This window comes from Anabrus simplex, chromosome 2 (genome assembly GCF_040414725.1).
Source record: "Anabrus simplex isolate iqAnaSimp1 chromosome 2, ASM4041472v1, whole genome shotgun sequence".
In the NCBI taxonomy this organism is placed as follows: domain Eukaryota; kingdom Metazoa; phylum Arthropoda; class Insecta; order Orthoptera; family Tettigoniidae; genus Anabrus; species Anabrus simplex.
Window position 1 is genome coordinate 242,713,221 of NC_090266.1, and position 27,665 is coordinate 242,740,885.

At 39.0% G+C, this 27,665-nt stretch overlaps 1 protein-coding gene across 8 annotated transcripts in view; it reads left to right on the plus strand.

Annotated features, from left to right (window-relative positions):
* Nucleotides 1-27,665, plus strand: part of DMAP1 (DNA methyltransferase 1 associated protein 1) — a 308,165-nt gene that overhangs the window by 236,575 nt on the left and 43,925 nt on the right. For 7 of the 8 annotated variants that reach the window (XR_010859253.2, XM_067140531.2, XM_067140527.2 and 4 more), the window contains 2 exons: nt 1,447-1,588; nt 15,318-15,472. Coding sequence is in view for 7 of the 8 variants with exons in the window: in XM_067140531.2 (XP_066996632.2) it covers nt 1,447-1,588; nt 15,318-15,472 (297 nt within the window). In the remaining variant the exon portion in view is untranslated. Of the gene's footprint in view, nt 1-1,446; nt 1,589-15,317; nt 15,473-15,695; nt 15,720-27,665 lie in introns of all 8 variants that reach the window. The other variant, XM_067140533.2, reaches the window with a different exon arrangement.

The following is a 27,665-nucleotide window of genomic DNA, read 5'->3' on the forward strand; positions in this document are numbered from 1 at the left end:
CGGCTCGTCCATCTCCTTCATTGGGACATGCAAGCCTCCCCGCTGTGCAAGGTCCTAAAAAAATTATAATTTTCATTAGTATTAGTCACCTCCTAACTGGACATTATCCTTATAACCAACAATATTTACGTACTGCTGACTGAATACTTCTTCCTTCTGCAAATCCTCACAAACACACTCCCCCTTGTTCATTAATGATTTCTGGAATGTCCCTGGAACATGTTCCTGCCTTAAAGTACCTATACATACCATTCCATTTTTCACTAAATTTTTTATCACAGTCTTCGTTGGGGAGCTATCAATATTAATCGCTTATGGAAGAAAGAAAGTAGAACTGGCTGAGTCTGCAAATAGGATGCATGTGGATGTGCTAGGATTCGGGAAAGGGGAGATAACGAGGAAGAAATAAGAGATTATAAAGTGTACTTGATGGGTGTTAAAAAGGGAAGGGCTGAAGACAACAGCACCCAAAATAAACTTTGGATCTTCGGCAATTTGTTTTGCTGATGTTGATCCTCAACATGCCTGAAAGCTTGCTGGCTGGAATATGATGCAGAAACACCCACTTCTCAGTGCCAGTGACTGTTAAAAAATCTGCCGTAGCAGAGAAATTATAAGGAAAATAACAAATTTTAAAGAAGAGTACATGTTGAATTCATTAAATTTCTTTAAATGCTAAGTGAATCTGTTGGTTCAAAAATGATGCAATATTTTTTTTTTTAACTGGAAAATTGTTTTGAAAGTAATGCAAGTAGGCCTAATCATTATGCAGTAAGGAGTAAAATTGGAAATTTTCAAAGTTTTTTAGACATTGTCTGTGTTTTTGCAAAAAAAAAAGTTTGATAATAAGAAAAAAAAACTACATTATAAACTTACTAAAGTGTACAGAATCATTATTATTGTAACACACATTCAAACTTGAGAATGTTATGAAACATTTTGTCCCCAAAGCCATCTTTTCCTTTAATTACTCTATTCATTTATACAACTTGCAGGTGAAATAATGTATGCTTTTGTAGCCCATAACTTGTAAAAATTGGACTTCTGTTCTTCACATTCGCTCTTGTGTTGTGTTTTGTGTTCCTTCAAAAAAGATATTTACATATGCCTCCATTATAAACAATATATTACTATTGTAACCTAAAATATAGGGGAAATAAACAGTACTTTAGAGTAATGAAAAATTTTGCAATTAAACAATTTCTTGAGTTTCAGCCAACATAATTTTTCTAAAATATAAGGTTTGTTCTAAAAGGAACTAAAAAGTTGAAATAGTGTACCATACCTAGAAACATTTGGAGTTAATCTAGAAGTTCACTGAGATCAGCAGATTCAAAAGGATAGAAATCCAAGTATTTAAAATATGAAATCATGTAACACAACAAGATATTTTGTACTTCATTCTATTTTATTTACCTCATCTCTATATTTATTTTATCTTTGCAGAGTATTGAGATGGCTGGAATAAAATTTCCTGATCTGAAAGGGAGTGGAGTTACAGTGCGGTCATCCCGCATGAAACTACCAGCTAGTGTTGGACAGAAAAAGATTAAAGCCATTGAACAGTTACTTAATGAACTAAATATTGGTAAGTACCTTACACTTCGTGTTATATACTGTACTTATAAATTGTTGTAAAACCATAATAATTCAAGATCAAAAGAATGAAATATTACCACATTTACGCCCATCATCTGAGCGGGCTATTTAAAGGGCTGGCCCAGCTATTCCAGCTGTTAGTGCCAGAGCAAACAACAACGAATTCTTTTCACAATAAGTTCTAAACCAAACAAGATATGGAAACAAAATTTTCCACATACCTTAATGAAGTCCTCTAGTATCTCTGTAGGGTGTGGCAGGTAACGTCACACTGTCCTGGGTGAATGGAACACCACACTTTCCACAAAAATAGAGTGTTTCACCAATAATTTATTTTTTGAAGCACATTTGGCACCTTCTTGAGGGGAACTTGACTTTATTTGATTGTGGAAACTTCAAGAGAATATGCTCTTTTCTCTTCCCATCTAACCTAAATGGTGATCCTTGGCCGATGCCCTTTTTGGCAGCAAAATCGCGGGACTTGACTTGGAGCTGATGAAGTATATGAAGCAGAAATGTCGGAGGGAGGTGACTATACTTGTATGTCGGGTTCACTTTTTACCCCCTTTGAGAATTCTCTGATGTTCCTTTAGATCTTTTGGTACACCCCTATTTGACCGTATTGTTCCACATACGGCAGTGTTCTGTTCCCGTAATTGTTTCGCGAATCCAACGCTATTGTAATAATTGTCCATATAGACTGTATACCCCTGGCCAAGATAATTTTCAAGCAGCTGAAAAACTGTGCTTTGTAAACTCGCACCACTTGCATCATTTATATTGTCCCTACATGCCATGGTTACACTTCAGAACGCGATTATACACACGCTTGTGCAATCACAAACCAACTACGCAGCTAGCTGGGCCAGCGCAAGGCTACCTTCAGAAACAAAACAAAAGAAGTGCATTGGGAGGGAAAATCGCCATGCCATGTGGTTTCTGGTGAATAGAAGCATTCTTAAGGGTATTACCTTCATCTCTCTCGCACATATTTGTGACCAAAATAGATCCCAGCTGCGTAGGAACGGCTCGAGTTCAAGGTTGCGCTTATCCGGGCTAATTCGGATACGGTCCACAGCATGGTCACGCGCTATAGGCAGTAACTTGGATACGGGCGTGAATGTGTTAATTAAGCACATTGAAAAAAATATATATTGTTCATGGTGCACAGTGATATGTGTTTTAGTATATTTTGACTGACTGATAGACTTCCATCAAAGAGTGAGTGTGAGGAATCGCATTTTATTTTATTTATTTTTTGCTAAGGCACGGAGAATACAACATATTCTATGAGCTACTGTCGCTTACCTTGTGAGCGATGCTTACTATTCTTTTACTCATATCCGCCAGATCTAGTTGAAATTTTGAAGACACATTCTGCCTTATGGGCATTCGTCGGTAACTCCTTGGTCACAGTTTTATCTGCCAGGAGAAACCCTGAACCTATTGAAGCAGTAGTTGCTTCGTGCAAGAAGGATCTATATCCACACTTATCATAAAGTAGTGCCAGCCGAGTGTCTATGGATGAACGGATGCATGAATTACATTTTCTTGGTTGGGTATGTTTCTCCCATGCATTCTAGGTGATTTCAAAAGTAGTCCTTAGTTGTAGTATTTTTGTTGCATGTATGTTATATTTTTAATTGTGTTTTATATAAATATAGCACAGAAACATCTAGATACACACAGTGATGCTGTACATGAAATGTTAGAACTTTGTAATTGAAATGACATTTTTAGTGCTGTGCGAAGGGTCAAGTAGGGATAGTGAATTGGTACATTTTGCGCTTGTGTTCTTCAACACATCCTAAGGTATGGTTGGTGGATCGCTTTTCAAGTGACTTGAATGCATGTGACCAAAGTGCCAAGAGTAGTAGAAGCGACCGTGATAATCTATCACACAGTGGGTGGGATGTTTGTGGATGCAGGTGGGATAGATTTGAAGCAAAGTGCGATTCTGGAATTAGAGGTGAACAGCAAAACATTACATAGCCCAAAGAAATTTATGAATATTTCATTGATGATGAGCTGTATGATGTAATAGTTGAGCGAACTAATTTGAATGCTCAGCAGAAAATCAACTTGTAGACACTAGCTAGAAAAATGAGAATAAGAATGGGTACTTGTGAATAAAATGAAATTCAGCTTTTCTTAGCAATTCTGCTCTTACAGGGAATAATTCATAAACATCTACTAAGCCATTATTTTCAAGTAATTTTTTGTTGGCTACACTTTTTTTTTGCTATTTGCTTTACGTCGCTTTATTTATTTTAAGATCATGTCCAAAAGAAGGTTCTTTCTCCTTCTGAAGTTTCTATGTTTTTTTGGTAATGAGGTATGCACTAAGGAAATATACCCAAAAATTTAGAAAGTGAAACCAGTTTTCGACCAACTGTTATCCAAATTTCAAAACTATTATGTTAAGGACGATGAAAGTCTACTGCTGTGGAAGGGTCGCTGAGGTTGGAAAGTATTCATTCTAAACAAAAGATCCCCGTCTGGGATGGGGTCTTTCAGGCTTTGTGAGGTAGGCACAGGGTATGTGTGAAACATTCTTTGTTATACCAGTAAAGAGACCAAGCTGTAGATGAAGTTTGTGGCAATGACTTATCCCAATTCACTAAGCCACCTGAAATTGTGTTCACATTAGCTGAAGACAACCTTTTGAATAAGGGATATCTTACAGCTCTAGTCAGTTATTACAGTAACCCAGAGCTCTTTGACATAATGAATTATCTGGACGATGATGTTGTTTGAACCCGTTCGTCCTAAGAGGAAAGGAATTCTTAAGGATATCATAGAGAAGAAACTGAGGAAAAGTGAGGCGGTATTTTCTTTTCGGAACAAATTCATTGCTCTAAAGTGGAGGGACGAGAGGGATGTGTGCATATTGTGCAGAAAATATTCAGTAATTTCAGTGTATCGACTCCCATTGAACCTATTTTTTTGCTAGTTGCTTTACGTCGCACCGACACAGATAGGTCTTGTGGCGACGATGGGACAGGGAAGGGCTAGGAGTGGGAAGGAAGCGGTCGTGGCCTTAATTAAGGTACAGCCCCAGCATTTGCCTGGTGTGAAAATGGGAAACCATGGAAAACCATATTCAGGGCTGCCGACAGTGGGGTTCGAACCTACTATCTCCCGAATACTGGATACTGGCCGCACTTTAGCGACTGCAGCTATCGAGCTCGGTCATTGAACCTATGCCAGCCGGAGTAGTCAGACCATTATGCCCCCTGACCCAAGAGGGTGGTTCTGAGGAAGGCAGTTTCCAGACCTAAATCCTCCAACGAGTACAAGGAAACATGCCAGCAAGAGGTATGTGGTCTGCGTTTTGAATGGGGATGAGACATTCGGTATTCCTGCAACGTCTGTGATGTTCCACGGTACCCAACCTCATGTTTCAGAATCTACCGTACTGTTCAGGATTAAGAAAAACAGACTGAAGTGCTCATGATGTAAATAGTGTGAATTGAACGTATAACAACAAAAAACTTAGAGGTAGCTAATGCACCAGTGGTAGATGTGAATTCCTGAGATATTTTAGCTTGAGGAGCATCTCTTTTGGTGAGTGAACCTTTGAAAAAAATAATTTTCATTTGCATGCCTTGTCAGTGTACTGGTCTTCATTAATTTTCATTATTAGCATTTATTCTGTTACATTATAGTGCACAATACAACATGTATTCTGTAGAATGGCTGAAATTGTTTTGTGATTTGCTTTTAGACCCCTAATTAGGCAGTATGAAATGTGGAAATTCCTAAGTGTTTGTAATTGGGATATCCAGTAATATTCTACAAATACATCATCATTTTCATATCCATTATTTCTCTCTCTTTTTTTCAACTTGTGTTTTTTCAATAAAGTGGGAATAGTCATCACTCATCAGTAGGTTTGTCACTGGCTGATGACCTTAGTGCTTTCATCTCTGCACCCTTTGTTGACGGAACATTATGAAATTTTTATCATTAATAATTGTCTTGATCACTTTCTCCTAGCGACACATTAGGAAGTGCGAAAGGAACAGACTCTAAACTGAAAATAACTTGCTTTTTAATAGAGATATATATATATATATATACACCATTTTTGTTCTCACATATCAGAAAATTAAAATCACAGCACTTATCACGTTTTTAATGGCTCTGTACAACATAAGTAATTTTTATGATCCTGAGGACCTAAATAGCAAAGTCACCACCGTACAGGCATGAAGGCCCTTAGAGGGGTGGAAGGTAAAGGCTTCCACTATTCGTACCTCGGCAGTTGATGGGGTAGAGTGGTTAGCTCTATGCCTGACCGCCTTTGCCCCCAGGAATTAACCTGGTACTCATTTTTTGTGTAGGCTGAGTGAACCTCAGGGCCATATGCACCTCCGGAAGTGGAAATCTCGTTTCTTAAATTTTCGACTTCCTGACGGGGAATCAAACCCACATCCTTCCGGGTGAACCGAGCACGCCTTTACTGCCTTGGCCAGGCAGCCCCTTGAGAACTTAAATACAAGATATAATTTACCACAGACTGACTACTCCCAAGATATTTAACATGGAGTAACTTACTAGTTTGATGGTGAGTGAAATATTGGAAATGTCATTGCTTCAACAGAATATGAAAGAGAGAAGGCTAGGTCCTGTGGTAGTCAAAATATTACTGATAGTTCTACAGATGGAACTGAAAAACTGTAAAACAGTGCAAAAAGAAGCTTTCATACATAGGATTGGGCCAGTACCTCTGTTTCTGATGTCCCTGATAAAAAATTCAATAGCATTAGTAGGTCAAATTGTAACACACAAGGAGCAACACCAAAGTGGACAAGATCACAATCTACATCTCATTTAGTGGCTGACTGTATTCCTGTCTCCTCCTTCCCCACCCCCACTCATCAGATGATGCTCAAAATTGTGAAATTCTGCTGGACTTCTTTTGCTGCCAGTGGCTATAGGATACCTTTCCACCTTTCCAAGTGTATACAGCATTATAAAATGAGAGGCTGAAAGAATTTGGAGTTGGTGGAAGTGTAGTCCAACCTCTCCTTGATGCAGGTGGAATTGAATCAAACAGGGGACATACTATATTCTTTGACAACTACTTTACATCCCTGAAATTGGTAAGACATCTGGCTTCAAAGCAAATGAGTGCAACAGGGACATTACAAGAAAACCAAACAGTGAAGTGCCCCCTTCAAAGAAAGGCAGACAGGAAAAAGAAGAAGGGGATCATATGACCACAGGAGTTTTGGTGGTGCGTTGCTGGTGCGCTGGAATGACAACAGTGTTGTCACTGCTGGTATGAACTACAAACAAGGGGAGACGAAGCAGAGCATCAAGGTGGTCCAGCGTTAAAAAAATATGCAATGCGCCTGTACCGCAATGAAAGTTGTTGAAGTCCTATAGTGGCATCCGAAGAGTGGACAGTTTGGACCTCACCTGAAAGTGGAATGTCGAAATTTTCTCATACTGCCCATATTGTCTTTAATGATGTTCACTTCTTTCATATCGATTTGTAATATCTTGAGCAACTCCTCGGCTAATGCGAAAATGCTCGAAAAACTCATTTTCATTATAACGAGGAACAGTTTCTTCAGAAAAATACATCGTATTTAAATTATATTTTGTTTCACCTGGTAGCTTTTGTGCCTTTACAAACTATAGGCCTAATGTAAACAATACATAAATAAGTAAAGAATGATATTTAATTACCGTTGCCTAAATAATGTTCATTACATTTTCTTCACTGGATGAAGATTGTAAAAAATCGTCGTCACTATCCATCCTAACCTCTGTAACCAAACAGCTGATTAATTTATTAGTGGGAGAAGAGCGTGCAATGTGCATAAAAAACAGCTGATTAAGGAACTCCAAAGAAATCAGCGTACAGCAGGAGGCAACAATACAGTGTTTCTGCGCATGTCACAGAAATGTACGGCTCAGTACATGCTTTAGACTGCGGACTAGTTCCGACCGCCAGGGATCGCTGCGAAGAGTTAGTTGGAACACCTGACTGTAGTACACGGACGAATACATGAACGCAATTCTGAGTGTGTTGGAAAGGATTTTTCGTATTGCGCATGCGCAAGGAGACTATGTACTGGTACAGGGACTGTGTTGGAAAGAACCTATTAATGCATAATTTATTGAATACAGTTCAGGGCACATGTGCCTTGCAGCCTTTGCAGCACCTGGTTAAGGACTAAATACCCTCACTTTGTATAATTATTGATAAACTTATTCCGGAAAAAAAGAAAAGGGAGATAGGGAAAAGGAACAAGTCAGGTGGAGGTGAGATCTCAGCTGTATCTGAATTAATGATCCTTATGGAAAGAAAATTCCAACTACTTGAGAAAGTTGATAGCTAACGAACAAAGGAATCAGCTAATTGAATTTGAGCCCTGAGTACTGGACATTATAAACAGTTTTCTTTTTTAAATTTATCAGTGCAATCACAAATTAGTGAAATAAACCAACTTCAAAAATATCATAAACTGTCTTCCCACAGGATATACATCTATTAATTGTTGGTCACGAAACTGTCACCAAATGTTAGAAACAGCCTGGATATGATACTTAAATTTAATAGAGTATTGTAGTTAACCAATAAGCACTGATTCACCAGATATTACCTGTTTTATTATTTAACTTAAATACAAGCATTTACATGATAATAATACAAACAGCTTGAAGACATCGTGATGAATAGTCTCTGCATACTCCCAACATTAACGTAACAAAAATACCAAAAAGACACAAGTTTACCACATCCTTGCATCATCAAAACAAACTTCCCATCTCTTGTCCATCCTGCCCTCCTTGATCTGTCAAGATCAACTACTCATCTGTGGGAAGTTTTACTAATTTACTCGAAGAATGTTTAAAAATCCCTTTGGATGTTTTAACATTCTCTGCATGCACGAGTCCATCACTACTGGGGTAGGTCTTGGCCACAACAGCCATCCTCCACTGGAGTAGAGTTGGTTAATGTGTGTATGTTTTGAAACACTGAACCAGCACAACCAGCTGTCTTGATGCCTTAATACAGCAACGCTTCACTGTTTCGAAGCAGTGCATGGCAACAAGACGAGTCAAGACAGGCAAATTGAGCCTGTTGTCACACTGACCATATGCCAGTTCAATATCTACAGTCTGCCTGGTTGTGCACCATTTGTCACCAGTGCACCAGTCACCCTTCGTAATTATGCCTTTACGAATCGCACACCACAAACTACGATTTTATGTTGATTTTTTAATCTAAGTGTATGAAGTGTTCAAAAGGATACACAAGGAATGCCATTACAGCTTGAATTCTCAGAAAATAATTTCTGGATTTATCCGTAATCATTCATACCCCTTTCCTGTCCCTCGATTAAGAATATTTCGAGTTTTCACGCGCCAAACTCAGTGTGTGCTTCCAGTACCGGAAATATAGGCACCTGTGAAGTGGTATATCTTGCGGAGTTATTGTCTTTGTTCGTCCCGTCATCAGACTTCCATGTAAGTATGTGAGTTCTTTTGTCTTTGTTTTGGCGGCAAAGTGGTGACAAACACCGTTTAATTGTGAATACTGTGTGGGTGACTGTTGAAGAAGTATTTATTGCTAATTTAGTTGCCAAATTTACATATATTGATTGCTCTTCTAGGATATATGGTAATCGTGTGTTACGAAATGCGAAAGGTTTGAAATAATGAAGCGATTTCTTGTGCAGGAAAATACGTATGATTACGTTACCATGATTAGTGACGCTAGTGATAAACCAAAAATAGTTCAAAAATTTAGGGAGGAATACTCGAAAGAACGGCCCTGTTTACTGCGTTCTTCAAAATCTCATTCACACATGTTTTGTAGTATGTGTAGCCGCAATTTTTCAGATGCGCATTATGAGGAAGAACAAGACAGAATTCCGCGCTAATATGAACTCCGAACTGTTAAGTGCTCTGTTAGTGCAGATCAAATCAAAAAATCAAAATCTCTTTATTTGCAAATGAGGTGTCTACCTCGGTGGCAAATGGTACACTAAAATACATTATTGTCAAGCACTAAATATTAAATTAACAAGAGAAGAAAATTTTTCCTATAATACAATATTATACAATTTACGCTAACAATGTTTTCTATTAAACACACAGCTCATCCTTAATAAATTTATATTGTTTACAAAATTCTACTTATAATATATCCTGTCCTACTTACAAATATAGTCAGCTGATATACAGTATGTGGAATTACTTCAAATGATACTATACAACTGGTATAACATTAATATTTACATTGCATTTATTTATTTACTTTTTTTTTTTTTTACCCGTTCTGGATCCTAAGTAGCATAACGACCTGCTGCGTCTTAACCAGAGCCCCTTTTGCCACCACTTTTCAGAGTTCCTGAAGGGCCTTCACAGCTACCGTAGCGGTCCCAGGGCCCTCGAAGTCCCCACTGTACTTCACCCCTACAGGCAGTCCCCTACTTTGGCTGTCCAAACTCCTTAGACCAGGGGATGGAATTAATTTATTCACACACATTTTTTTATATACAATAACCTGCACTGGTCGAATGCCCTCTAACATTTCATTTATTTTCTCTGTTGCTGTTTATTCTCTTCTTGAATATCTGTACAGATTTTGGAAAAGGATCAAACACTACCCCTGGTAAACTGTTCCACTCCTTCACACCCTTCCCAATGAATGAAAATTTACCCCAATCGCTTCTGCTAAAATTCCTTCTAATTTTATATTTGTGGTCAGTCCTGCCGATATAATTATTTTCCAACTGAAGCCTCTCACGGATATCTCCCCATGCTTCTTCTCCTGTATAGGCTCTATATAATCCTGTAAGTCTAGTTTTCTCCCTTCTCTTACTTAAAGTTTCCCACCCAAGTTCCTTTAACATTTCTGATACACTACTCTTTCTCCTGAAATCCCCTGTTACAAATCTTGCTGCTTTCCTCTGCACACTATCTATTTCTTTTATTAGGTATTCTTGGTGAGGATCCCAAACACTGTTTGCATATGCCAATAATGGACGAACCATACTCAAGTAACTTTTTTCTTTTAATTCTTTGTTGCATCCTTTAAGTAGCCTCATTATGACATGTAATGATCTGTATGCTTTCCCAACAATGTCATCAATATGACCCTTCCAGTGCAAATTACTTTCAAATCTCACACCTAAGTATTTGCACTTGCCATCTTTTGGGATAACTACCTCATCCAAAGTATATTCAAATTCAGTTTTAAAGCTCCTGTTTGTAAAAGTTGTAACAGTTGATTTGCCTCCATTAACCTTCATATTATTTTCTTCAACCCATTGTTGGATACTTTCAAGGTCCCTTTGTAATTCTGAACAATCCTCAATGTTGTTTATTTCTCTATAAACAATTATGTCATCTGCATACAATCTTATTTTTGATGTTATATTGTTCCCTAAATCATTTGCGTATATTAAGAAAAGTAACGGACCGATTATACTACCCTGTGCAATTCCCTTCCAAACTTTCTCTTCCTGAGATACATTATTTCCTACTTTGACTTTCTGAACCCTTGAATTTAGAAATGCTTTTATCCAATGTGTAACCCTTACGTCCAATCCTATTCCCTCCAATTTCTTTAATAATATTCCATGTTCCACTCTATCAAAGGCTTTGGAAAGATCTATGGCTATGCAATCTAACTGACCTCCTGAATCCAACTGATCTGATATGTCCTGCTGAAATCCCACCAGTTGTGCCTCACAAGAAAATTTCTTTCTAAATCCATACTGGCTCCTCATGAACCAATTTTTATCATCACATATCCCTCTGATGAACTTCGATATTAAACTCTCCAGAATTTTACAAACTATACTGGTCAGGCTGATTGGTCTGTAGTTCTCTGGTTTCCTTTTATCACCCTTTCCTTTAAAAATTGGTATTATTATAGATTCCTTCCATTCCTTTGGTATTACACTATTATTTATGACATAGTCAAAGAGAAATTTTAAATAAGGCACTATGTACCACCCCATTGTCTTTAATACCTCCCCAGTAATTTGATCACTCCCTGCTGCTTTTCCTTGCTGAAGCAGTTGGATTTCTCTGAAAATATCTTCGTTTGTGAATGAGAAGCTTCTTGTTTCCCTCTGTCTCTCTCCCTCTCTATCTTCTGTTTCGGTTTCCAACTCTTGACAATCATCTACTGAATCTCTAAATTCCCTACTAAATAGGTTTGCTTTCTCAGTATCTGTTAAATAGTGTTCACCCCCTTCTCCCACCATTGTAGGAATTTGGATTCCTTTTCCTTTTTGATTCCTGATATATGAATACAGCTTTTTCCATTTCCCTTTGTGGTCATTACCCTCTTGAAGTATGCCATTCATATAATTCTCTTTTGCTTCCTTTTTCACTCTATTCAGTTCCCTCATGAGCTGTTTTCTAGTTTCTCTACTCTCCCTACCCTCTTTGATTTTCCTGTTTACTATTCTACATTTTCTTTTTAATTTTCTTATTTCCCTTGTATAATAAACAGGGTCTGAGGTCATTTTACCCTTCTTAACAGGTACAAATCTCTTCTCTCCTTCCCAAATAATTCCTTTAAATTTAGCCCAAAGTGTATCCACGTTTCTCCCTTCACTTATCCAACAACTGAATTGTGAGTTAAGGTAAGTCCCAAATTCATCAACTTTAGTTTTTCTGTACAATTTCTTGTCTTGTGTAACCCTCTTATTAAGCCTTTTTGGTACGAGTCCTACATCCATTATTACAGCCTTATGGTCTCCTATTCCTTCAATTACCTCAGTTTTATCAACAATTTCCCATGGTTTAACCAAGAATACATCTAGTAAGTTATTGAGACGAGTCGGTTCTTGTACTACTTGTGTAAATCCTCCCTCCCAAATTAACTTATTTGCCAGTTTCTGTTCATGGGCTTCACTTGCAGCTCCTTTCCATTCAACTTCAGGCAAATTTAGATCTCCCCCAATTATTACCATATCATTATTATTGTTTTTACAAGTATAATCTATTATTTTTTCAAAGATTTCCATGTCTCTTTCCTCTCTTCCAGGCCTGTATGTTCCTATAATTCCCACCTCCTTCATATTATCACAAACTAATTTTATCCCTAATATTTCATCCCTTTCATCGGTAAACCATTCATGTGAACAGTAAGTTTCCTTCACCAGAATAAACACCCCCCCCTCCCTTTTTATCTCCTCGGTCTCTACGATAGACTGTGTACCCTTCTGGAAATACTTCTCTATTACCCACCCCTTCTTTCAACCACGATTCCACTCCTATCACCACATCAGTCTCATAAGATTCCATCAATGTACCGAATTTTAATTGTTTATTTACTACACTTTGACAGTTTACCAAGAGCAATCTCAGACCCCCTTCCTCCCTAAAACTTGACTGTTGCAATTGGGTAACTTGAAATTCCTTACTATCCTGAGTTTCTTTTTCTAGTTGACTGAGCCAGCTTGAAGTATAGCTGGCTCTTTCTGCTAGTTTTCCTGGTCAGTATTATAACTCAAGGGAGTTGCCTGTTTTACAGTACATATCTTAAGATTAATAAAATCTAGAACAATATTTGCTATCTTTCGTTTACCTGAATTGTTTAGATGGAGGCCATGTTTTGTATAACAGTATCTCTCAAAACTGTTGCATTCAATAACCTGAGTATTCCGAAAATGTTTACAAATTTTAACAATATCTGTATTGACCTTGTCCACTTCAATGTTCACACACGAATCTCTACTCAAATCATGCCTGTGGGGCATGTTCACTACAAAAACGTTAGTGTGGGTCAGCTTCCCTAGTGTATGTTTAAGTTGTGATCTTACATTCTTGGCGTCGTCGCGAGCTACGTCGTTCGTCCCACCGATGATAAGCACTGCATCGCCGCTCCCGAAGTTCCTAGTTGCTGCTTCTACGTTTTCCACAACCCTGCTGATAGAAGCTCCTGGATATATTTCTCCGGTTGCTGCTATATTCTCGTCGTTAATCACTCCCGCAATTCCCCTTCCTTGGCTATCACCAAACACAGCTACCTTCGCTGATTTAGGCCTAACTGGGTCTTGAATCTGAATTCTAGGCCTAAATTTCAAACTCGGCACGGCAACGGATCGCGATGATTTGGTTTCACGCGCGCGATCACTTTCTTCCAGGATTAAATTATTTAGGGCAGAAAACCTATTTCTAATGTTTATTTCCGGAAATTCAGTTGTAGATTTCTTCTTAGCCGGCCATCCACGAACTACTTGACACCACGTGCTCGAGTTTGTTACTTGTACCGGTATATCACTCGAAGAATGGTCAGTCCCAAATTCTAGCGATCGCAGTCTTTCTTTTAATTCTTGATTTTCAACTTTAAGAGTCTCATTGTCCTTTTTTAGAATGTTTATAATTTCTAATGCACTTTTATATTCCTCATCGACTGTTTTCGGTGCTTCGTCAACGCCGTCCCCAACAACAACATTCCGAACACACTGCTCACAAATCCAGTCAACATTTTCATTAGTTTTTACGTCTCTAGGGCAATTTCCGCACTTATAATGCCACCATCGATCACATGAATCACACATCATTCCATTTTTCACTAATTTTCGACATTTTCCGCACTTTTCGTCACATTTTACGGTTAATTTACTCGGAGAATAAAACACTACGTCGTCATTACCGGGCGCCATTTTGAAAAAAATGCACATGATATAAAAAGAAAAACATGTCACCAGTATACGTTTACCAAACAGGAACTACAAGCTTTCAATGATATGTAAGCTAGTAATATCTCGAAGAGAGAGAAAAAAAATATATTCTACGACCGCCGCCGCGGCCCCCTCCCTGTACCCCCCCGCCCCCCACGGTGTCTTAGCAGCTCCATTACGAATTGCCTTTCTTGAAAGTTGGCATCTCTGTCACAGGGTTTGTTTGGCTTTGACTGAGTAGCTTAACTATTTAGATGAGGTTATTCTTAGTCTTGGAGTTTGTGAAGACTTGACCAAATATTTTTTTTAAATTCAGGAGATAGTGGGTTTGAACCCTACTGTCGGCAGCCCTGAAGAAGGTTTTCCATAGTTTCCCATTTTCACACCAGGCAAATGCTGGGGTTGTGCCTTAATTAAGGCCACGGCTGCTTCCCTCCCACTCGTAGCCATTTCCTATCCCATCGTCGCCATAAGACCTACCTGTGTCGGAGCAACGTAAAGCAACTTGGGGAAAAAAAAACCTTTTGTGCCAGTGAGATAGTTGTCTTCTGTGTGTATACAATCAGTCCTGTTAAGGTGTTGTAGGTGTAAGAACTACCAGTCTTGAAGACAGAGATTTATTGTTACCATTACAAATTAGGTAGTCCAAGATGCAATATTAAATGCTTGATTTTTGTGATATATGAAGTTTGTTTTCTGTGAATGGGACACTTACTGTTGAGTGGTAATAAATTGTACTGTGTTTTATGATATCCCTTACGCAGTGAAGTAAAATCCACCGGGCAAGTTGGGTATGCGGTTAGGGGTGCGCAGGTGTGGGTTTGAACCCCACTGTCAGCAGTCCGGAAGATTGTTTTCCATGGTTTCCCATTTTCAGGCAAATGCTGGGGCTGTACCTTAATTAATGCCACGGCCACTTCCTGCCCACTCCTAGGCCTTTCCTATCCCATCATTGCCATAAGACCTATCTGTGTCGGTGTGTGAAATAGAAGTAAAATCCTAAGCAAGAGTAGAGTTTTTCATGCTTATTTTATCCTTTCCTTTCAGAGATGTGCCCAATCCCAACAGAGCCCATATGTTCTCTATTCAATGAGCTAAGGAGCAATATGGTTCTGCTTTATGAATTGAAGACTGCCCTGGCAACGTGTGATTTTGAACTTCAGACTCTTCGTCATCAGTATGAAGCTCTCAATCCTGGCAAGGTAAGCAATTACAGGTGTACATTCTTTATTTGCACATATTTTAGTAAAATGACAAAATTTTCTTTTATTGCTTTTAGGTTTAGAGCTTTATCACTTGAATAAGATTTGCTATTTAAATTATTCATTGACTTCCCTTTCTAAATTATGACTATCAATAATTATTCAGTAAATCTCATTTATATAGGTTAGATGCGGTTTTTATTCTGTACTTCTTCTCTTGCAGTGACTAGTTTTCCTGCAATGCTTGGTGAGTTGAAGTGTTGGGCTTCTCTTTCAAAGTAATTGAACTAAGGCTGATGATTTGTGCTCTTTGTTTACTGTATGAGGAAATAGGAGTATCTGCTTTAATTATATTCTGGAGTTAAAACGACTCATTAAAACAAGTTATGAAGGAAAGAGATAATATTAAAATCTTATAAATGTTTGGTACCAGATGGAAAGAAAATGCTGATTCATAGAGATGGAATTATAAGCATGTTCTTGAAGATGCATGGAAATCAGTAGTATTTACTACTTTGCATGTTTGTATTTGTTTTAATGAAATCATCACATCTGTTTGGACCATGATTGGTAAACAATTTCAAAATACTTTAGAAGTGCATGTGTTACAAACATTTATTTTGTAATTCATCACTTAAAGAGTAGATAATGTTTTATAGGTGAGTCTTTCTGTATGTTCTGAGGTATTTTATTCTGAAGATATTTACCATAATGTTTATTTCGAAGTATTAACTAAGCACACTCTCTCTGCCTCCATCAACGTCTACACTGTTTGAATTACCTATATTAAATAAGGATGCATTATGGATATGTCCTAAGAATCGATTAACTTAGTCTAAAATTGTTCAAGTGAAAATGGTAGGAAAGTCTATAAATTTGGTTGGTGATGGATATGGGTCAATTAGTTTCCAGTTTTCCTTATTAATATGGCAGACTAATTCCTGATCGTATTGTCAGCCTATCCACTTTTTCCTGGTAATCCAAGCATATAAAACATCTTGAAAATTCAAAGATCTGGGAGGGATTGTTGAAATTTTTTTGTATAATCCAAGAGAAGGAGATGCTGACAGTTCAAGAATATGCTTGTCATCAGCATTTGTTTCACCTAGTAGCAGGGTCTGCTGTTTGGCTGTTGGCTGTGTCAGGGTGTAGACTTATGCTCTTCATGTCCTATAACGTATTGGCTTTTGTTGCTTAGGTTGTCTCTTGTATCTGGTTTTTACGACTTGCATCAGGTAGCCCATCCTGAAAAATGCTCCTTGTAAATATTCTGAGAACATATTATTCTGAATTGCCTTATTAGATCAAAAGGGCTGTTGGTGAGACATCATTTTCCTGTTTATATTACAAGAGTCGCTGTAAATTACGCCTTTTATGTATGAGGATAAAAATACTGTGTTCTGATTTTTGACTAAAAGTATCAGTTATTTATTGTAAACTTACTGAGTGTGATAAAAGATCAATGAGGAAAGTTAACTTCATAGTGTCTAGATGAATTGTTTAACACCTAATGCCATACATCCAAAATAATCCTACAATGTAGCATGGAACAATTTCTGAATAACATGACAAGAGACCCCTTGGATCCTGAGTGTGGGAATGAAAATCTTGTACTCAGCATAGCTATGTATATTTAACACATTGAAGACCGGCCCCGGAGATCTCCGTATTACAGCGGCCAGCGGTTGTGGATGGGCCCTGGAAATCTCTGTTTTTACTTACCGGTACAACTGGTACTTGCTGCATGAATCATCTGCAGACAACTTAGGCATGCAGTTTAAATTTCATTTTGATAGAGGTCTTTTCAATCTGGCAAGACTTCGCTCACAAAGACGTACTCTGATTACCCGGGTGACAGAACTGCAGTATGCCAATGACACCGCATCTCCTGCTCTAACACCTGCAGAACTACAACAGTCAGTCAACTGCTTTAAAACTGCATGCGATCGCTTTGGTCTTGCCATTAATGCGAGAAAAACGAAGGTACTTGCACAACCTGGAACAGGCTGATCACTTTTCATATATTGGAAGCATCTTGTCTAAACGATGTACTTGTGAACAAGACGTTGGTAAAAGAATTGGGGCTGCTCATGCAGCATTCGGATGGTTAATGCACCGAGTCTTCACGAATAACGACCTAAAACTGCATACCAAACTAATGGTGTACAAAACTGTTGTCATTTTCACGCTGCTGTATGGCTGTGAAACATGGACACTCTATCGCCATGATATCAAAAAACTTGAGCGCTTCCACCAACAGAAAATGAGATTCATCCTGAATGTTAAGTGGGAGGACTATGTGACCAACACGGCAGTTCTCGACAAAGCGCAGCTAAATACCATTGAGGCAACAATCATCGCTCATCAACTGAGATGATTAGGCCATGTTCACCGCATGGGTGATACCAGGCTTACCCGCTAAATTCCTTATGGTGAACTTTGCTCTGGCAGTAGACCTCACGGAGCCCCTCTTAAGCGTTTGAAGGACCAGCTGAAACAAATGATGAAGACAACTGGTATAGATATACAGACATGGGAAGAATGTGCTGTGGACCACTCACTGTTGTGGAACACTACATCCACCACTGTCAACTTGTATGAAAGAGAACGCCACAGACATCAAGAGGACAAGCAAGAAAACTCCGTCAATTACATCCCCGCCCTCCTCCATCTATTCAGTGTGATTTGTGTGGGCATATGTTTTATGCCAGGATTGGTCTGTTTAGTCATCATAAACACATCCATAAACTGAGTTGAACTGGTCAGTGTATGCAGGAAGAAGTTATATATACTCGGATCGAGTTACAACCGCTGCCGACACGACTAGCATAATTTAGCTTGTTGAAAGTACAGTATGACCATGCAGGGTGTAGGTAAAGTTGCATGTTAATGTCAGATTTGCTTGCTTCACACTACTGTTGTCAAGTGTGAATCCCTACCAATACAAGCAGTATTTAAAAAATGGAAAGTCAAGTTACGTCCTTGAAGTTCAAATTATGCTAAAACTGTATTGTGTGTGCAATTTTCATTGAGCACTGGCTTTGTGGGGAAATATGCGCGTTACTTCGACGTTCATTTCCATAATGCTGTCATCCAAAGCGAGTGAAACAAATGGGGGGTTAAGTAGTAAATTGAACTCTGTCTGAACAATATTTACTTCACACATGCATGTTTATTTTATACAAATGAAGAGGGAAGGAAAAAGAAATAATTAATGTGGAAAAAGGGTGGTGTTGTAGATACTGTATTTGTGCATGTCTTGCATGCATTTCACGGTCTCAAGAAACTTTTGCAGTAACGTGACAAAACTGCACATATAGGGAATCCTAAATATGTGCTATGATATTTTATGTTAAGTATAAAGCCCTAACATTATTCACAAGTCAGGATATTAGTTTTATACAAGGCAAATTAATTATGAGAAAACTTCTGCTATGTAATACAATATTTGCTCATATGTTTATGAAAATGAAGCGTTTGTACCAAAATGGCCATCTCATGCTTAACTTTTCTATTAACATTTCTAAATTTAACAAGATTGCTGCTACTGAGCTTGATAGCTGCAGTCGCTTAACTGCGGCCAGTATCCAGTATTCGAGAGATAGTGGGTTCGAACCTCACTGTCGGCAGCCTTGAAGATGGTTTGCCGTGGTTTCCCGTTTTCACACCAGGCAAATGCTGGGGCTGTACCTTAATTAAGGCCACGGCTGCTTCCTTTCTACTCCTAGCCCTTTCCTATTCTATGAATATTTGTCGTACGGTTGATCATTTACATGTTACAGACTATCCAACTTTGTATGGGAAGTATTGGTAATACTATAGTCGTATCTGGCACATTCCTTGACAAGTAGTCGTTGCCATGTTGGTGTACCATGTTGGTATACAAGAAATCCTCACAATATCCACCATGCACCTGAATGCACATCTGATAATGCCACCTGTTTGATGAATTTATACCATGAGGGACACGATATGATACAGCAAACTGTGGAACCTAACAGTTATAAAGTGAGTCGAAATGGGAAAGAAATAGCTTCCACTATAATAAATCTCTTTCATTGTCAGAAATGTTCAAACAATCCAAACATTGCACATATTTCAGTGCAACCTTGTTCCACATACTGGCGAATTACTGCAATGTCCATAATGGCATGCTTGACTCCACACTTAATCCTACACACAAACTACACTGGCAGAAAGTAATATCCAAACACCATGAAATAAGGAATGTAGAATACGCAAATTTTGGCAATATATTTGTCGAGGTAACATACTTAATTGATTAAAAGCACAAAACTACATGTTAATATCTGCGCAAAAAAAAAAAAAAAAACAATGCAAATGTGCCATGCTGGTCCATTAATAACCGGTGTAATCGCCTGACTGTTGAATGCAGGCATGCAAACGTGCATGCATTGTGTCGTACAGGTGTCGGATGTCAGCTTGTGGAATGGAGTTCCATGCCTGTTGCACTTGGTCGGTCAGTACAGGGACAGTTAATGTCAGTTGTGGATGACACTGAAGTTGTCGTCCAGTGATGTCCCATACGTGCTCAGTTGGGGACAGATCGGGGGATCGAGCAGGCCAAGACAACATGTCGACACACTGTAGAGCACGTTAGGTTCCTGTTGGGAAATGCCCCTGCTGTTCATTAATGGCAGCACAACAGGTCAAATCACCAGACGGACATACACATCTGCAGTCAGGGTGTTTGGGATAACAACGAGAGTGCTCCTGCTGTCATAGGAAATTCTTCCCCAGACCAGAACTCCCGGTGTAGGTCCAGTGTGTCGACGCCGCAGACAGGTGGAATGCAGGTGCTCACTTGGCCTCTTTCTAACCAACACATGGCCATCACTGGCAGCAAGGCACAACCGACTTTCATCGGAAAACACAATGGACCTCCACTCCATCGTCCAATGAGCTCTCACTTGACACCACTGAAGTCGCAGACGCACGCTGCAGGGCGCCTGGCTCGGAGCTGTCTTTCAAGTAACCTATTTCGAACAGTTCATTGCGCTACACTGGTGCCAACTGCTGCTCAAATTGCTGACGCAGACGCAGTTCGCTGCGCCACAGTCATACCCCAAATATGGTGGTCCTCCCTCTTGGTGGTGCCACGGGGATGTCCGGAGCCCGGTCTTCTTGTGAGTGTACCTTCTCATGACTACTGCTCCAGCACAGTGGAGACATTCCTGCTATGTTGTTCTGCAGTAGCGCGAAGGAAAATCCACCTTCACGTAGCCATATTATACAGCCTCGTTCAACCACAGTGAGCTGTTGATACTGGCCTCTTCATCGTCGTAAAGGCATTCTTGACCCACTCACATTCACTCCGTCCAATCTCACGGGTAACTAACGCTCTCGCACAGTACAGCCCGTATTTAAAGCAAACCTGATGTGCAATGTCGTTGGGCTGCTACTAGCACCATGCTAATGCGATTTGCGGGAAATTTGAATTGTCATCTTTCAGATGTATGAACACACCTACCAACGTTTGTTAATCTAGTACAATTCCTTCTTGGTGTTTGTGGCATTGTAATAACATTGACATCATATGTTTGTGATCCATAATACGTTAAATTGGTCCACCTGTTCAATATATATATATATATATACAATGCCAAATATAACGAAATTTTCATGAATCTGTTATATTCTCATTGAAACTGATTTTCGGTACTCGTTTTCACCTTTAGGGTCATCTTTAGCCATATATAGTCAATTGGTATATTAAAAACATGAAACAGAGCACATCTAAAACAGAACACACTTTGAAAGAAAGAAAACACTTTTTAAAAAAGTCCTTAATGATTGTATCTTGGAGATGGCGTCAAGTCCGTCATTCGTAAAATAGTGCATACAAAGACTATCTCTTTAACATTAGTGGCACCATGATGGTTGTGGAAACACTCTTGTCCTTGATTCAATGCATAGGAAATTAGAAGTACATGGATATGATTAGTGAAAAGCTCCAAACAATGGACTTGTATCCAAGTGCTTGGGCACTAGGTGTGAAAGAGAGAGAAAATGTCATTTGTTTGACAATAAGTGGCCTGTTCCCTCATTGCTTGCATTCTTATTGGAAGTTCATTTGCATATATTTTTCCCCACCTTTGTATGAAAATGCTGGTAAATTATGTATGCAAATCACTAAAATCTAAATGTAATATGTCCACTTCTATTGTGCATAAAAATGCATATTTTGTCTTTTTAATAGATGAATTTGTTTTGGGTTTTATGCCCTAAAATGGCATAATAAAAGGATATTATCATTTTTATTATGCTTATAAATGCATGCCCTGGCAATTTTTACTAATGTTTAATATGTTCTGCGAGTGCAAGGAATGTGATTGATGACAATGATGACTCGTAGATAAGAGTGCTCATTCAGATAAGAAATGAGCAATTAGATGGACAGTATGAAGGAGTGGGAAATATGCTTGGCCTACTCTTTCCCTCATTTGGTGGAATTTTCTCAGGGAAATGCTTCAGGGAAACCTCCAGGCACCTTTCTTTCAAATGAACCTGAATGTTCCACAAGCAGTGCCTGGACAACATCCACTCTAAATTTCAAATATTAAGTCTATATTTTAGTTTCTAGTGAATGTCTCTGGCAAATTATCTTTACATTTCAAATTGTAACAATCACTAACCTCCTGAATTACTTATTGTACCATTTGTTCATCATTTTTCTCCCAAAAAGGTAGCCTTGAAGGAGCTGATCTTTCACATCAACTCCACCCATGTAGTCATTATAGTCATCAATAGAAACAGGCTTTTCTTTCTCCTGACCACAGTTTGTTTTCTTTGTGACAGTTTCTATACTCCAGAGTGTAGAAATCATTGTGACATTTGCATCACGCCACTTTAGTACAGATACCTAGTCAGAATGCCAGTTTTCCCGTCTTTAGTTCCTTGTTTATCACATCTTTTGGGACATCCTTTCTGTTGAGGTGCAAAGTTCCTACGCAGTCAGTTTTCAATTATTTTATCTTATGGGCCAAAGCAGGTGAATTATAAAATTTATTGATCCAGAACGTGTAACTATCCTTTGTTGAGAAGTGGCTCCACTAGGGACTAAACATTAACATGAGTTTTTATTGTGTCTGTTGATGTATGTGTTGTTTGCCGGGTTGAGTGGCTTAGACTGTTAAGACGCTGGCCTTCTGACCCCAACTTGGCAGGTTCGATCCTGGCTCAGTCCGGTGGTATTTGAAGGTGCTCAAATACGTTAGCCTCGCGTTGGTAGATTTACTGGCACGTAAAAAACTCCCAAGGGACTGAATACTGGCACCTCGGCCTCTCCAAAATCTATAAAAGTAGTTGGTGAGTTGTAAAGTAAATAACATTATTATTATTATTATTATTATTATTATTATTATTATTATTATTATTATTATTATTATTATTATTATTATATAATTTGCTGGGGCCATCAAGGACCACGTTAAGTCTTGTTGCATTTGACACTGAACTTGGCCTTCTTTAGAGACCAAATTTCCCTCATTCTTTGTGAGTGGGCCTGCTTACGCTCCTCTGTCCAAGGGATTGCTCGTCTCGGTTTAGCCCGTTCGTCAATATTTTCTTGCGGAAGAGATCTCTGTTAAGGGCGTCTTCAGCTGAGATATGTAGTATTTGCAGGTCTTCTTTGGTATTTCTAAACCAGGGAATTGTGGTTTTGGGGTTTGAATCAAAAAAGTGAAAGATTTCTTTAGTTAACTTTCTTCCGTCCATTCTTTTCAGATGACCGTAAAATCGTGCCCGTCTTTTTCTGATTGTGTCTGTAATTTTCTCTATTTTGGTGTAGACTTCCTTGTTGGATCTCTTTTGATGGATTCCATTTCTGTACTTTGATCCCAAGATTCCTCTCACAATTTTGCGTTCTCTTTTCTCCAGTTCTTCAAGGAGTCCTTTGTTGGCATTTAGAGACAGGGTTTCGGCTGCATATAGAACTACTGGCTTCAGAACTGTTTCATAGTGACGTAGCTTGGTGTTTTGGGAAAGGCATTTTTTGTTGTAGATTGTGCGGGATGTTTGGTAGGCTATTTCCAGTTTGCGTACTCGCTCCTGAAGTGCTTCTTTGTCCAGTCCATTTTTCATGATGATCTTACCCAGGTATTTGAATTTGTCTACTCGGGTGATGTCCCTGTATTTTGTATGGAGTTTTGGTGGAGCCTCTTTGATATTAGTCATTACTTCTGTTTTCTCAAACGATATCTGCAAACCAGTTTGTTCGGCAATTTCCTTTAAAATTTCAACTTGAGCTCTAGCGGTTTCTATGTCGTTTGAGAGAACAGCAATATCATCGGCAAATGCTAAGCAGTCTGTTGCTATCCCCTTGGATTTGGTTCGTATTCTCAATGGACTGTAGTTGGTTTCCTGTAATCTCACCCGCCAGGTTCTGATGATCTTTTCAAGAACACAGTTGAAGAGTATCGGGGATAGCCCATCACCTTGTCGGACTCCTGTTTTGATGTCAAAGGAATGTGAGAGACATCCGTGGAACTTCACCTTGGATTTTGTATCGGTCAGGGTGGCTCTAATTAATGCCAGCAGTTTCAAATCAACTCCAAATTTATTTAAGATGTTTAGCAGGACTTTCCGGTCAATGGAGTCGTACGCTTTCTTAAAGTCCATAAAGACAGACACATACTGCTTGGACCTTAGTGTGCAATATCTGATGATCGTTTTGAGATTTTGGATCTGTTCAGCTGTTGAGCGACCTTTTCTGAACCCTCCTTGGTATTCACCTATTTGATGTTCGACTTGTGCTTCCAAACGCTCCAGGATGGCAAGTGATAGAATTTTGTAAGTCACGGGTAGCAAAGATATTCCTCTGTAGTTGTTGATGTTCTTCATGCTGCCTTTTTTGTGTAATTGATGGATCAAAGCTATTTTCCCATCTTCGGGTAGGGTCTCCTTGTTCCAAATTTCTTCTATTTGCTTTTGCAAGATATCAAGTGATTCCTCTGGGGCATATTTCCATAGTTCTGCTACTACTGAGTCTTCCCCCGGCGCTTTGTTATTTTTGAGACGGGCAATGTGGCGCTTGATTTCATCTCTGTCGGGTGGTCTGGAATCTGGGTACCTGAGTAAGGGTTCCTTGGTCTCAATGGCGCTTTGCGGTTTAGAGCAATTAAGTAAATTCTTGAAGTAATCTGCCAGAATGCTGCAATTTTCTTCATTTGACGTCGCCAGTGTGCTGTCCTTTCGCTCAAAGCATAGAGATGGTGGTTTATAGCCAGTGAGTTAGCGTTTGAAGGCTCTGTAGTACTCCATGCTTTCATTCTTCCTAAAGTTTTGTTCTATCTTTTCAATGAGAGATTTTTCGTATTTACGTTTCTCAGTTCTGAACACCCTAGCTGCTTGGGCACGTTGGGTTTTGTAGGTTTCCCAATCATTTTCTGATTTTGTAGAGTAGTACTGTTTCCACGCATTGAGTCTTTCTTGGAGGACTGATTCGGAGGTACCATTCCACCAGGCATGCTTTTTGCTTCTCTTGATTTCTGCAACGTCTTTGGCGGCCTCAACAAGGAGACTTTTGGCGTTGTTAAAGTTACAGTCATTCGGTCTAGCCTTCTCCTGGAACTCCTCGACCCTTTGTCGAAGTTTATCATTGTCGAAGCGTGTGATCTGTTTGGTCGTCTTCCTTGTGTTTGCGGGAATTGGTTTGAATTTGATAAGAGACATATAATGATCTGAGGCCACATTGATGCCTTTCTTTACCTTGACATTCATAATCTCAGGGCTGTTTCTCCTGGAGATTGCCACATGATCAATTTGGAACTCTCCGAGGGCTTGGATGGGAGTACGCCAAGTCATTTGCTTTCTGGGTAGATGACGAAAGTGGGTCGACATGACCTGCAGGTTGTGATTTTCGCAAATGGACACCAGTCATTTGCCGTTGGGATTGGTTCTTTTGTGAGCAGGGTAATTTCCTATAACTTTCTTGTACTTCTGTTCACGATCTAGTTGGGCATTGAAGTCACCCAAAAGAAGCTTGACATGGTGTTTGGGGATTTTGTTTAATTTTTCATCCAGTAGGTCCCAGAAATTATCAACTTCGTCTGGATCAGACTTGTTCTTATCGTTTGTAGGAGCATGTACGTTAACTAGAGCATAGGTTTTGTTCGCGCATTATATTGTGAGTATAGACAATCTGTCATTCACAGGTTCGAAATTTGCAACCGATTTAAGGATTTTGGTTCTAACAGCAAACGCGGTTCCAAGCATCACAGCTCCATTGAGGATTCCTCTTTGCGCTTTGCTCTTGAAAATTCGGTAGCCTTCGGATTCAAAAATCTCTTCATCTGGGTACCTTGTTTCCTGTAGGGCCATTATGGATATCTGATTTTCGTGAAGAGCTTTGGTGAGGGTTTTCAGCTTGCCAGTTTGTGTAAGTGAATTTATGTTGAAAGTTGCTAGAAAGGTTTTAGATTTTGGCCTGAGTTTTTGACTCTTCGGGGTACACCGAGACGCTCCGACTCGTTTCTTGCATGATGTCGAGTCTCCCCCAGAATCCGAACGAGACTCGTGCGCCGTGGCGTTCACGACGAGGGATTTATCCGAAGATTTACCCCCTGGGGTATGTTTCTTGAAATGTTGTGCCATCATGCTTTTTGACTTGACTTTGCTTTGGACGGGTACCCATCCTTTTACAACTAGGGTTGTTAGCCCTAGAGGTTGCCTCAAGATGTTTTCTGGCTTCTGGTCATTTACCAGTCTTCGCCGTAACCCTGGCAAGGGACCAGTTTTTTTTTTTCACGGTGGTATTTTATTTCCCTACTACCCTCTGACTCTGCTGGCGGCAGAGCCAGCGAGCTTCCCCAATTCCAATGGGACGCGCCCGATGGAGGTAACCGGTAAATCCCCACACGGGATTATTATTATTATTATTATTATTATTATTATTATATAATAATAATAATAATATATAATATATAATAATTATATAATAATAATAATAATAATAATAATAATAATAATAATAATATCTGTTGTTTCAAATACGGTGTCTTTCCCTGTGTATATTATAAATGACTAAAGATAGCCTGAACTTCACTGACATAATTTGTAGGATTTTATGACAAATTTTGTGGGAATATATTGCCTGAAAGACAACTTGCCGTGCCATAGGATTAGTGACTCATCAACTGCAATGTTCTGTTCCGTTAAGTACAAAGTCTGGAATTTGTTTTTCAGGTAGGTCATAACCAAATAAATTTTGAAAAGTTTGGAAGGTCCCTGATATGTACCAGCTGCCTCATTGTTGTTGAAAGGCATAACATTTCTAATTGATTCAAATCTATCCATTGAAATAATGTACCCGAAAATTGACGTAGACAAAATAGAGTATTTAGAAAAATAGCTTTGTGGTATAGGCTGTTTTATTATACCCGTAAGCATAAAAAATGAGCAATTACAATGTATATCTCGTCCTTGGTGACTGGTTTGCAATCTCGCATTCTAGAACGAAGTGGTAAGAAGCCATCCTAGCTCAGATTCTTTGCTCAGCATATATATTTGTTTCACAAATTATTAGTTCCACTAACTCATCCACAAAGAACATCTTAAAAACCTTCACACCATCACATCCTGTTCTGAGGTCCTGGGTTTCCTATAAACTGTTCTATTTGACCCACATAATTAGACATGTTCTCCCATCGAAATGTATTAGCTGTGACATGCACATTCCCATTGCCATTCTGTTGCCATTTGTTCATCACATGGATCTTGTTGGATAACAGAGGTGTCTGATGAAGGAAAGTCAAAGAAAATGAGCTAATAAAACTTGTGAACTAATAGTTTGAAGAAGAAAAAGGTTAAAAATATAATACTATTTATGAGTCTCCCCCCATTTAAAGCACAAACCACCAGATGTAATTGTGTTGTTGCATAAATCACAATGGTCTTTGTGAGAGTGAGTGCAAACAGAAGGAAAAGGGGGATGGCGGGAGAGAGATAGGAGAGGTACAAGTTTATGCCTAAGATAGAGCTGGCGGGTGTGACGGAGTGGGAGGTTTCAGGGAGGGTAAATGGAAACTGTTATATTGATGAGGATTACGATTTGTATTTGTTCTATATTCATCATATATAGGAATAATATCAAATAATATAGTAGGTGTCTCGGAGATTTACTTTGAATTGAAGTTAGGATTAAAATACTGCTCCAAGTGTATGAAACAGTTTT